General features: G+C 35.5%; 2 protein-coding genes across 2 annotated transcripts in view; both read right to left on the bottom strand.

The window, feature by feature from the left end:
• Nucleotides 1-260: 260 nt before the first annotated feature.
• Nucleotides 261-6,067, bottom strand: LOC135684149 (transmembrane protein 192). Its single transcript, XM_065199569.2, has 6 exons — nt 5,803-6,067; nt 5,035-5,208; nt 3,378-3,615; nt 2,599-2,730; nt 2,351-2,459; nt 261-1,042 (listed from the first exon to the last, which is right to left on the bottom strand). Exons 1-6 carry the CDS (start codon nt 5,836-5,838, stop codon nt 907-909), a joined length of 825 nt encoding a protein of 274 aa, XP_065055641.2. The 5' UTR covers nt 5,839-6,067; the 3' UTR covers nt 261-906.
• Nucleotides 6,068-6,732: 665 nt separating this feature from the next.
• LOC135684147 (UDP-glucose:glycoprotein glucosyltransferase 1) overlaps nt 6,733-12,786 on the bottom strand; it is a 69,580-nt gene continuing 63,526 nt past the window's right edge. The window contains exons 43-48 of the mRNA XM_065199562.2: nt 11,996-12,052; nt 11,682-11,754; nt 10,458-10,499; nt 9,543-9,659; nt 8,456-8,600; nt 6,733-7,187 (exon numbers count right to left, since the gene is read on the bottom strand). Of these exons, the coding sequence (XP_065055634.2) occupies nt 7,162-7,187; nt 8,456-8,600; nt 9,543-9,659; nt 10,458-10,499; nt 11,682-11,754; nt 11,996-12,052 (460 nt within the window). The 3' untranslated portion in view covers nt 6,733-7,161. The remainder of the gene's footprint in view (nt 7,188-8,455; nt 8,601-9,542; nt 9,660-10,457; nt 10,500-11,681; nt 11,755-11,995; nt 12,053-12,786) is intronic.

Raw genomic sequence — 12,786 nt, 5'->3', positions numbered from 1 at the left:
GCAAATTGGGCATAGTTCAATTAACTAAATTTGAGTTACCACCAACCAATGCCATGGTACATAAATTGTATTGCCGAGTGCTTTTTCTTTACAGTGAAAGCACAGGAAGATAACTGGCAAAAACATGCTTCACAACTGCTTGGATTACCGACTACCGAGAAATATAATTCTCATTTGATTAATCGTGACATTCGACTTATCGAAATTTGGTTAAAATAACACAAAGCCTGAAAAATTAGTGAAGATTGAGAGAATGTTACTACAAACATGAAGATCTATTCATAAACTCTAGTCCAGCGTATCGACAACAAAATAATGTGTTTAACTTTTTTAATATAGAAATTTGCCTAAGAGCTCGATTTGTCTGCCCTGTTCCTTGTAGGCTGGGTCTGTCCTACCATATAGGCATAAAGAAAATGATGTTTCTTTATTTCAACTGCTAGTGTTTCCTTCCATATACAGATAATTCTATCTCAACGGGTTGGAACTAACGTGTCGGCTCGATATATTTACATAATAGTCAGCTTTCCTTTTCAGTGGGCATCAAGTTGGAGAAGCTCATCAACAATTCGCACAATCTTTCATGCTAGAGAGAATTCAAATCTTTCTCGCAAGATATCAATTGAGAATTATAATTCTCGGTAATATTCGTCAATATAAAGTAAGCTTTGTACGTTTAGCTTTGCATATAAACAGTTTGAAAGAAATTAAGATACTTTTCATTCTATGTATAACAAGCAAATCGATTAATAAAATCAAGCAAAATTTATGCGTTAGGAATAACTTACAGTTCTAGTTAAACAAATAGCAAAATGTTACAGTGTGTTGATTTGGCGCATTACAGAGAGACATTTGTAACTTAAAGCCCCAGTTGGTACACGTTCAAGCAGAACCAGGGTTCCATGTTTACCTGTTATTGCGCAGCTGGTGCACTTGCTGTGTCACTTCCACAATTTTCTTGCCAAGAATGGCATTATGTTGCTGTAGATACCGGATCATTTCTGTTTGCTTTTCAAGCACTTCGTCAAGGTTATCTTGATTTCTGTTCAGAAAAAATCCACAAGAAAATTCATAAATACAGTTAATACAGTTAAAGCAGTGACATAATTAAGTCTTCAGATTTTATATTTTTAAAAAAATCATCTAAAAATCATTGACCCTTTTCCGTGTCACCCATTATAAAAGTGGCCTTTTAGATTTGAGAAATGTGGCAAATAAAGTTGCAAAGAGATGGGAACAAATGAACTGATACTTCAGGGTGATTGTAGATGTGAAATTTCATGCAAATTGGCATTTTTGTAACCAGAGTGATTCTATATGTGATCTCAGATTTCACTGATTTTACTACCATGCACTCACATCCTAAAGAAATGATATTTTGGCGAAACTTGAAGTCAATATCTCAAATGGTTCTGGGGATATCGCCATTACAGAGTTGCCAAAAATTAGGGCGTGGCCCTGCTGAAATTTTCTCAGAGTTGAAAACGACACATTAAAATGAACATAAAATTCAAAATATAGTTGATAGGAGACCCTAAATTACCACAAAGGACTTTTGAACCAAACAGAATCTGAAGATTGTATTTAAATTATTGTTGTAGATGACAGTTAGCTACCCAAATAAAGATAGAATGAATTGTGATCTCGTTTTATATCATTCACAAATAAATAATGAATACATACCAATAAACATTTAAATTGAGTATGAAATTGCTAATGAAAATTGTGATATATAAACATAACATGAATGTGAGATGCAGGTTGATATTATGGAACTTGAGATGCAGGTCGGGAAAGTGGACCATAATCTGTGCAAGTGAATGTCTAGCACAAGTATCCGCTTTACACCAGAATTTAGCATTTAAAAGAAATGAATGAAAATAAGCAGTTGGACAATAACTAGCTTCCCTCCATTAATATTTTTAAATATCCTCTGATATTCTCTAATACTTTAAATTTTTAGCAATTTCTTTACTTTTGTTACAGCTGACTTAGTGCTGAATAAAAAACCTCAAAACGAACTGTACATTTAACAAGGCCATAACATTTAGCAGCATGCATTTTTATCTTAACTGTCTTATGGAACACTCAAAGACTCTTTTAACCATCTGCTTTCTTAAAATCAGAACTTAATGGAGTCTCTGCTCATGAACAAGATTTTTACTAAAAGAGAACATGAAAGCCAGGCTAGCAGAAAAATTGTTTTAGATTTTATTCACTAGTGCAGAAGTTTCTCATCATTTAAATGGTATCAGTTCAAGTTTCCTTGCATCTAGGGTTTTTAAAAATATGAGCATAACAATGATATTTTGGTGAACAAGGTACCACCTGTTGTACTGAAAATTCTCACCTGAATCCAATATCAGGAGAAACATACATTTCCTCAACAAAACCACCAACCACTTTCTGTTGAAAAGCATCTGGAAGTTTCTTCACTTTATTGAATCTGGAAACTTTAGCTAAAAAAGGAAAAAAAGTCAAAATAAAGTTGTTATGTCCCAGTCTTGGACAAACAAAAAGTATATAAAAAGTTTGATCTATTGAGCATAAGTTTAAAAGGCAAAGTAAAAAAAGTATAACACATTTAAAACATCTTACCAATATAAATAAAGGTTGTAATTAAGGCAACAGCCAATTCAACCGAGACAATAATTTTGAAAAGGAGAATAAGATTCACTTTAGAAGACTTTCTTCCAAGAATGGATACAATCACTAGGAGAACAGCATTTCCTGGAAAGATAAATTAAATGATAAATGAGTTTAAATGGAAATAACAAATAGTTCAAGAAGAAAACTGCTATCTCCCTGAAAATACACAAGCATGCCAATTTAATTTGTCAGCATTTACAATATTGCTGCAGCCTGTCTGCATGCAGGTGAATGGGTAAGATTTTTGTTTAAGAGAAAAAGTTCATGGAACGTTGTTCAAGAGGACTTTGGACACCTTTGGTTCATTATATATTCCTAAGCTTTTGGTTGACCATCAAAATGTCATCATTAAGGTGGGAGAGTACCAAAATGTCATCTTTGTTAGGCCCGTATTTTGTCTAGATTGAAAACTATGAATCTAGAGGAACCAAATTCATAAAAAGTCATGTTGACAAAAGATTAAAGGTTAAAATGTCATCAAACCTGTGCAGAATTTTTAGAAAACTGTGGGATTAAAGACAATCAACAGATATAAAAGCGGCTAAAGCCAATTGTCAAACAAAATTAGCTGATCAATGAGTGTGTGAGCGGAATCACACTTACTGATTGGTCAATTTTTTTATGGAAAGATGGCTTTAGCCCTTTTAGTATCTGTCAATTGCCTTTCAAGAAAAAAGAAGAAAAAACCAAATTATTGCAGAAAGCTCAAATTATTTTGAGTTTCATACCAATGGAAATCACCCATAATGGGAATCTGCGAATGTCCTTTGTTTCTGTGTAGAAAGCAAGGTAACCATAAGTTCTGAGAAGCCGGTGATGGTAGTGTAGATATCGATCTATTATTACCACAATCAGCCAAACTCCAACATGAATGGATGTTAGCAGTGCAAATGGAGGATCCACTCCTCCCATAAATTGTGTTTTCAAAACATCAGAGAGGATAAAGATAGCAACTTCAAATGCAACCTTTGGCAAAAGATCAAAGAAGGATGTTAAACAGTGCACTAAAGGTATGTTATTTTGAAATAACAATTCATTATATACAATTTTTGTCAATGTGAACTTACTAAAAAAACTTGATAGGAAACAGCTATTGGCTGACATGTTAGAGCAGTTCTGGCAATATGAAATTTGTTGGTGTGCTGGTAATCAGACGCCTTGAAAAGTTTAGGTGTGCAATGGTGTGTGATGATGTGTGATCCATAAAATGGAGACTTTACGATTTTTATGAAGACCTGAGGATATCTTTGTAATAGAAGGTGTGTATCACTGTTTGAAAAAGCGCATAAGAAAAACCAAAACGTTTTTATGCAATTTTAGAAAAGGTTTCTTGGAAACAAAATAATTAAATTTAGGGAAGTTATTCAAAAATGCTATTCAAAGTGGAGTCATCCGAAAACGGAATCATTTGAATACACATCGTTTTTTTGGGAACAGCAAAGACAGAGGCATTCAAAAACGGAGTCATTCAATCTCAGTTTCAAAAAGAGCTCAAGCTAAGGATATGAGAACAGATAAATATGGAGTAATGAAAACATCAGGCATATGGTTTTGACCAAAACACAGTGGCCCAGGGTAATGTGTTCAAAAAACAAGAAAAGAATGGAAAGAGAGAACGTTGACATACAAAAACGGAGTAATGGAAACCGGGCCTCAAAGAGTTAAAATGCCTCAGGAAATAACAATATAACCCACACAAAAGAAATCAAAAATTACTTAAGAGAAAATAAACAAGAATTTAAAAGAAAAAAAAGAAAAAAGAATAGTAATTCAAAACATGAACTGGGCTGCGATAGAAAGCATGCCTTAGAGTTTTAGGCATGTGTGAAGGCCTGCGCATGCAATATTACCAGGACTGCTAGAGGCTCATTATTATAATGGTAGTTGTTAACAATTAAAGAATGGGATCTTGTTTCAGAAAATAAAAGAGCAGCTGAAATATCATGCCACAGTATGCTAAACAAAAAACTTTAAGATAACTAATGACACAGTCATAGCCTCAGTTTATAGAGGACTAGCTGGAAGGCAAGCCCTCCTTAATGCCAGTCTTGTTGACCCTTTACAGAGTGTCCAAGATACTTGCACATCCCCCCCCCTGAATTGACCATACAACAGTACAAACAACTGCAAGCTTTGCTCACTATGCATGGTTGCTTTGGTAGCCAATCCAAAAAATGTGTATTTTGTTGAGCAGATAAGGCACATGCTGACTGGCACTTGAGGTGTTACAGATGTCTAAGAAGATAAGCTTTGCAATAACAATAATTTTCGATGTATATCAAATCTTAGGGATGTAAATCAAACCAACAACAAACAGTACCCTTGCTTGGGATAACTTTGATTATCAATAAAAACCTGACTATTCAATATTTTAAACATACTTACAAAAACAAATGCCTGTACAATGGCTGCAGATTTTGTTGTAATGGTTGTGACATAACTAGCATTTCTAAATATCTTGGCATGAGTTGGTTGCTGTTGCAGTAGTTGTTCTTTTGAGATGCTGGAAATGTGGGAGCCAGGAGTGTCTGGGGCACTAACAATGTCACTAAATGAATGCTGGAAAAAAAGATTGTCAGCAGTTTGAAATTTAGATTCATAAAAATGAAAACTTAAATTTGGAGCTGCTGAAAACAAACAAAGTGATACTCTTCAGAGGGATGCCACAGCACCAATAAAAATCAAAGTTGTGGATTTGGGTACAAATTTTTGGCTGCCATGCTAAAAATAGAAACAGATATTCACGCACCAGAGTCAAAGCTTCTGGTTTAATTGAAAGTCAAAGTTGTTCTGGACAAACAAATAGCATGACTCCTGAGAACTTTCATCTGAAGCTTTAAAAATTCATCTTCAGTTATGTTTTTTAATACAATTGATTATCATTTGCCCGAAGACCGGTGAAAGTCAGATATGCAGCTCAAAACCGTCCTGTCTTATACAAAAAGCGTGTATTTAAATATTGAATTAGCAACAAAAATTTGATTTCACTGCAGAAAGTTATACGGCAAAAAGAAAAAGCACAATATTATACTGGCTGGCCTAAACTTGAAATTTCGAAAGCGAAAGTTCTCAGCTACGCGTACATGGAAAAATGAAGTATCCTGTCTTACTACGTTTCATCATGTATTTGAACAAAAGAACATTTGAATTTACCGAGTGACCGCCTCTGCCTTCGCTTAAACTAACCATTTTGCAAAAGTTAAAACGACAACAAATCAGGATACATCCGCCATCTTCCCATTCGTAAAGTACAAATTATCATCACATGACCACAGAATAAACATTTGTTGTTGTTGCAGAAAATGCTGTAAAATATCGTTGAAAGCTAGATCGGACCCAAGAAACAGTCACAAAACTGGGCCACAAGAGGGCAACGCACCCTCAGGGCCTCCATAGTACTGATCACCCTCAGCCTTTAGAAGCTGCTTGAAAATCATCTTTTAAAGAAGGGAAGGAAATTATTCTTTCGGAAAATTAGGGACTTTTTTTCTAACATAGATATATAGAAAGTCCTCGAGACCTATTAGGTGTTCTTTCTCATGTCGTCTCGCGTTACTTTGATGTGTTTCTAAAAGGAAGCTCTTCAGCAATTGGTATTTTAGGAACTTTGAAGAAATTTTCAGCACTGAAACAAAAAGCATAAGACAAAGTAAATTTGGGGCTGAAGGGGAGGGGGGGCAGACAAGGGAAGAAGGTCACGAGAGGAGCCATGTCAGCTTCCGGGAAAAACTGACATTGTTGTTTCGTTCTAATTAGGTGGGGTGGAAATCAGGTATTGCCTAATTATTATTTCATAGAATGCCTATGTAAACACATGAGATCACGAGCAATCAAAACGGATAAGAATCAAGCCCTAGTAGCCCTCTTTGTTTTCACTTCACCACACTTTTTCCTTATGTAGGAGCCCTTGCTAAAGCTAGTATAAGCTGTAGTGGAATTCTTTCGGCACGATAATGAATTCATCAAAGAATCGGGCTAGAGAAGATATTTTTAGAGGTTGGGCCTAAAGTTAGTTTTGATAGGGATAGTTTTGCGTTTTAAACTATAAGGGATTCACAGAATGAGACGGATAAGAATAGACACTTGAAAATCAAGACTGTTTTATTAGATAAATTCAAAAATGTAAAATTAGAGGAATACATCCCGGATCAAGAAGACACCAATTTTACAATTTTTACTGTTTGTGATAAAACATGTTTTATGACTAGTCTCTAAAGCTGTAGAAACAACTGCAAAAATACGAATTTAAAGGCTTGTACAATAAACAGTTGTCCAACATCAGTTGCTCGACCAGACTCTAGACGGTACTGGGGTTGCGAGATTCAAGAAAAATTATAATACGCGAGAAAAGAGCAATCGTGAAAAAAACAATTTCGTTTAGAACTGTGGCCATCAGCTTTTAATAGTTTACTAGATTCAGGAATATTCCTTTGGACTGCAATCTATAATTTTTTTAAATTCCACCCACATTATATGCTACACCAATGAAAAAATAACTACAACGTGCTTTTACTATAATTCATCTTTCGTTGCAGAATCTAAAACAAGAAAAGTAGTTTAATTCGTCATATTTATCATGTCAAGAATATTGAAATATGTTACTAAAGCTTTTCGTCTGACACTCTTAAGAGTGTAAAACATCAGAACATAGATCGAAAACTCTACACTAGGTTCGACTGTCTATGAGTTCTCATTCTATAGATGTTCTGACGTTTAATACTCTGAAGAGAGTCAGACGAAAGGTTTCAGTAACATTTTTTAAAATGTTTGCTTTTTTCAAAGTCATTTTTAAATGCTGTACCACGAACAGATTGTTTGCAAATATCGAAATATGAAGATATTTACATCAGAAACAGGTTATTGCCTGCTTGCACGAAACACGAGAAGGCAGGTTAGTTCCAGGAAGGGGAAGTGGGAGAGGCAGCATGAAAGGAAGTACAAGAAGGAAAAAACTGACCTTCAATAACAAAATACATAACACTGGAAAACGCGATAAGTTACAAGTTAAGTTAAGTGCGAATGCGGACTGGACAGTTATTGTCATTCCAATCATGTAATTTTTTTAATACAATCAGTGGCGTTATTACTACTGGTATTCCATATTAGAATCTCTATAAAGCATATGAAATTTATTCCCCATTGCCGAAAACTCTCCCTGGGGAGCTTGCATAGTTGTTTAGTATCAAGGTTTAAAGGAGCATATCTTTAGTAAAAACTCCCCACTTATACTCTGGGCTGATTGATTGATTGATTGGTATGATTCATCTGGTATGATTGATTGATTGATAAATAGATTTCAACCGCGTGGTTTTGTTTCATCCCAATCCAAAGTTTTCCAATTGATGATTGATAATTTAAGCTAACAGTGCAAACTCAACACTGCTCCTGCCCAAAATATCTTTTTTTCAAAGCACTTCTCTATGCTTCGAGCCTTTAGCAAACACCACGCTAAAGTTTAAAATAGTGACAAAGAAATTACGTCATTACAAACACTTTTTGAATTTTTGGATTTTGAACAAAAAACCTGAATGACCACCACAAAATACCTCTGAATGTGCGAAATCAGTTAGCTCGGTTACAGATTGCCTGAGATATGATCTTATAAGCACAGTTTCTTTCCCCATCAAATTTTGTGTAATTTGGTCCTGGTTCTAAAAGTTATCTACAAGGCCAAAGTAATCCGTTAGTAAACCTGAAAACTTTCATTGACCATATCTTAGGAAAGCTGTAACAGATTCAGCTGATTTTGCACCGTTATAACGTCACCATATTGATTGTTCAACAAAGCTATTTTAAGCATACACACCTTCTTGCCTCTCATCTTGATCTGACACATTTCGATTAGCAACTTTGTCTTGTAACCTCATTATTTCAGCATCTAGATCGGGCCATTCTTCAACAATCCTCATTGCACGCTTTAATTTTGGTTCCTTTGTTTGCGGGTTATTGCACTGAAAAAAAAGAAAAAATTATTGCACTGAAAAAAATAGGTAAGGTAAATTCAGCTGCAAGAGATAAACGGAGAGGCAATTAGATCGACAAAGCCACAGTTAAGAAATGCTTCTTGAATCAGCTGCTGCTATGTTTCAAAATCTGATCATTAGAGATAGTGTCTTGCTATTTGCGAAGCACGAGTAATTATCACTGCTTTGTACTTGTAGCACATTCTGCTGTTTTCAATGATCGGTTGATCCCTCTTAAACCTTCAGATTATATCTGACAAATCTTTCAATCTTAAATCCTAAGTCTCTTTTTACGCAATTCTAGTGTTTCGCAACCAATTTCATAGAGCTTTTTCTTCTTTCCGAACTCTTCTTTCTTAAATCTTCTTTCTCTATGTATTTGACAGAAATTTGAAAATGCACGATGTTTAGTTACGTTTAGTATATGTTTCACTTACTTCTTTTAAGTATTGCACCATTCTAGCCGAAATTCCGGCAAAACCACAAAATATTTGATTAGGTCAATATTCAAATTGCCACAGTTAGTGCTATACAGCTTGCAAGGCGATAATTTTGGCGGGGAAATGTGAAAACATTTTCTGAGGCCATTCTTGCCAATAGTAAACAAAAATTGTAAAATACTGTGCTTGGATTGGTACAAATTATATTTCCACACGCACTTAAGTGCTACTCGAAGTTAACGTTACTTACAGAGCGAGCTCGGGACCATCTACAATACGCCGAATAGGAAACGGGGCGTCATGGTTTTCATTTTGAATGCAATTTTCTGTACTATATTTTTTTAAAGATGTTTTATGGAATGGGACTCTTTATATGCAATGATAAATCTAGCCAGATATTTCGTCTGCAAAAACCAGGTCGATTATTCCATAACCTAGCTTGGAAATAATAAACGGGCTATCTAAAATTGTAAGATCAATGCAAACTCACCAGATCGATAGTTTTAGCTCGCTTCTTGGAAGCATCACTGCACCATGTCTCACACCACAACCATTCTTGAGGGAGTGATTTCAATGGTACTTGGTGTATCATGTTATTTGGAAGATCCTGCGAAAAGGACAAAAATATAGGACTCTTAAACTGTTTGAGGGTTATCAAAACCTGAATGCATCTTTGATATTGTAATTTTTGTATTTTTGACATTACGTTAATTTTTGGGGTCTGTTGCTATCTGCGGCATTTTCCAGAAAACTGTAAGCGTCAAAATTTTAACATTTCCCCATCCTACAAACCATATAATTTCCTTATCGTGATATCAAGATATTCAGGGATGGAAAGTCGGTAATTTCTTAGAATTTCCAGTCACAGAACGCGTAAAATTATAGACCATAGACATCGTTTCAATTTTGAAACACCTATGCTATCCAGCAATGTAGATAACCATCATCCTTATTTGAAAGGCAGCCAAGAGGCGTTTCAATTCGGAGAAGTTCACTAACGTCTTATTTCAAAGTCATAGCATCCTTTGATTTCTTAGTTGGCAGATTAGCAGCCTGAAACCAATTCAAGATAAGCTTTTAACTAATGTGACATAATCTGCTTCTCGTTATTAAAGAACTTATGACAAACAATCTTTCAGTGGTACAAAAGTTAAAAATGGCTTTGAAAAACTCAAACATTTGAGTATACTAAAGCTTTTCGTCTGACACTCTTCAGGGTATAAAACGTCAGAACAGAGACCGAAAACTCTACACTAGGAAATATATATACCCAGTTGAGGATCGAAATAGGCCAAGCAGAAACGCGAGCACATGACTGTTGAGAATGAGAATTGAAAACTTATGACATACAACATCCTCTATTGTTTAAAAGATACAGTTAAATTTGTAAACGTAATTCTCTTACCTGATCTAAGTTTGCGAGACTGTTTGGATCTTGAGACAGTCCCTGAAAAAAATCGAAAATAAAGTAAACAAACGTAATGCAATTTAGCTTAGCAATTACGATGTCACGTAAGTGAAACGCTTTTACACAGAGCTAGACTAATTAAGCAAAAAATGGTTACTTAGTTAGAACAGACACCAGGAAGACATTTTCGAACCATCAAACATTCGGAAAAAACTATTTACGAAACTAAAATTGTCCTAAATCTGGTTTCGTCCGAAAAATGCTTCGTCTGGAAGCTCTAAATTCTTATGAAATGAAAAAAAACAAAGAAATGTCTAAGGTTTTACTGAAAATCCGAATTTGAGTAAGTATATATACAAGATCTTCTTGGAATTCTTTGAAATCTGGCACTAAGATTTTTTGCTGCTTTGTTTTGAGGTCACTTTGCCCGAGATGCCACAGTTTTGCTATACAAAGGTATGTAGATACAACAATTCCTAAGTTGCTCTTTTCCATGAGGTGCAAAGCTTGCAATAAGAATGCTAGGGATGCTAAATTCACGATGCTTTAAAGTTTTCTTATCTTTCCTTAGTTTTCCCCCTTGTTCTAAGCTTTCCTTTTTCTTGCAATTTCTGTATAAATTCTTCCCATTTTTATTACACTTACAATGTTTGTTCGAGAGATTTTGATCAAAAATTATTGCAGATATGTCCTACAGTTTTCAGTTCAAAATTTCCGCATTTAATGCAAGGAAGTAAACTGTTTGGACACCAGCAAGTGCCAATAGAACAGAGATCCGTTCTGGATCTGCTAGAGTTCTAACAACATCAGTACTAGACTAGACAAACTAAGATTGCTTTGAGGCCAGAACGGCTTCCAACAGCTCTTAGATCAGTTATTCTCTTATTCTCTTAGATCAGATAAGAATATCGCAAGAGCAGGTTTAGAAGCATTTAAACGGTTATACGTTGGAGAGCAGATCCTAATAAAAGACGGATTGTAGATTAAACAGGTTTGACAAGGGTCTCAGACAATGCAAATATATCATCAGATTTAAACGAAAAGATTGCATTTCAGGTTGTAAACAATGCAAGGCGAGCGAATGCTTTTTAGATTGATTTGTTGTTTATAGTCGTGCGAGCGGGCTAGTTCAGTAATCTGAGCTATTTTCATCCTTCTAATGACATTGCAGTGATGCCTTGAATCACGATACGTTTCTCACCTACTATATACGTTTCTCACCTGATACTGGCCTCTGAGTCGATCACCTGCAGCTATTCTTCTGAACTGTTTCAAGTCAATTACATATAAGGCACTGCAAAATGCAAAACACTGGGATAAAGCCTGCAGTTTACTACAAACGATTGCTGTCTCGGGAAAGCATATTAGCTTTTCTACAAGCAGTTTAGTATTGAGATACTCTCTTCGAGTATCATGAAACAGTTTTCAAAACGCGTGTTACAAAAATAAGAAGCTTGAATTCCAAGGTTTTCAATTTGTCTTAAGAGAAACTGAGTAAAGAATAGAAGATGACCGAATGTTGACTGAAAAGATACCTGATGTGATAAGGTCTTCCTTGAAGGTGTGATCTCCAATATCCTTGTTTCCAGAACCTAAGCAATGAAGCTAGATTTAGTACAAGGAATATCAATATTGCCTTGTTATTTTGCTTAGCAATAAAATCAAATCTAGCCTGAACGTGTCAGAAATGTGCAGATGGAGTGCGTAATGGAATGGTCGGCATGAAGGGAAATGCATGCGTACATGTACCAATAATGCAAGCTTATAACAAAGAGAATCTACGTTAATGAAAATCTTTCCCATCAACAATCCGAAGCGAAAGCACTCTGCTTTTGAGAGTATTTACACTACTTCGGATTGATCTTCACTCCGTTTTGCTTTTGTGTTACACGACACCGGATAGCCATGCTCTTTGCAAACAAGCAACAGTGTTTGGTGTTTTGGCGAAGAAGCTTCTTTCAGGTCACACAAAAATTAATGAACAGGTTTAAAACAAACGCCGAAAATTCTCTCAGTTGAAATGCCAGTCAAATTTAGACAAAGCATTGAAGAAGAAGCTTTAATTTGGACGTAAAATAAAGTGGAACTGTTCATGAAAGTCGTGAAGTAGAACTGCTTCTGCCTGTTTATAAAAGGCCGTAGAATTGGAGTGATTTAAGTCGAAATTTTGACCATTTTCGAACGAGATGCGAGGCAGCCTACATAGGAGCGAGGCAGCCTACACAGGAGCGAGGTATTGCACCGGAGTGAAAAATCACTTCGGATTGAGCGTTTACACGAGGTAAAAAGGGGAGTGGGGTACTTTGGATTGATTTTCACTTCAGCT

The sequence above is a fragment of the Rhopilema esculentum genome, chromosome 21 (genome assembly GCF_057945365.1).
Source record: "Rhopilema esculentum isolate cy_ngs chromosome 21, ASM5794536v1, whole genome shotgun sequence".
Classification (NCBI taxonomy): Eukaryota; Metazoa; Cnidaria; class Scyphozoa; order Rhizostomeae; family Rhizostomatidae; genus Rhopilema; species Rhopilema esculentum.
This window is presented reverse-complemented; position numbering and strand designations above follow the sequence as displayed.

What these genes read in the sequence shown, in the direction of transcription:
- LOC135684149 (XM_065199569.2), bottom strand. Translation starts at nt 5,838, where the DNA reads ATGGTTAGTTTAAGCGAAGGCAGAGGCGGTCACTCG. An exon ending in TTGTACAGGCATTTGTTTTT is followed by an intron (nt 3,616 to 5,034) that starts GTAAGTATGTTT and finishes CTTTTGCCAAAG; the next exon opens with GTTGCATTTGAAGTTGCTAT. An exon ending in ATTATGGGTGATTTCCATTG is followed by an intron (nt 2,731 to 3,377) that starts GTATGAAACTCA and finishes TTATCTTTCCAG; the next exon opens with GAAATGCTGTTCTCCTAGTG.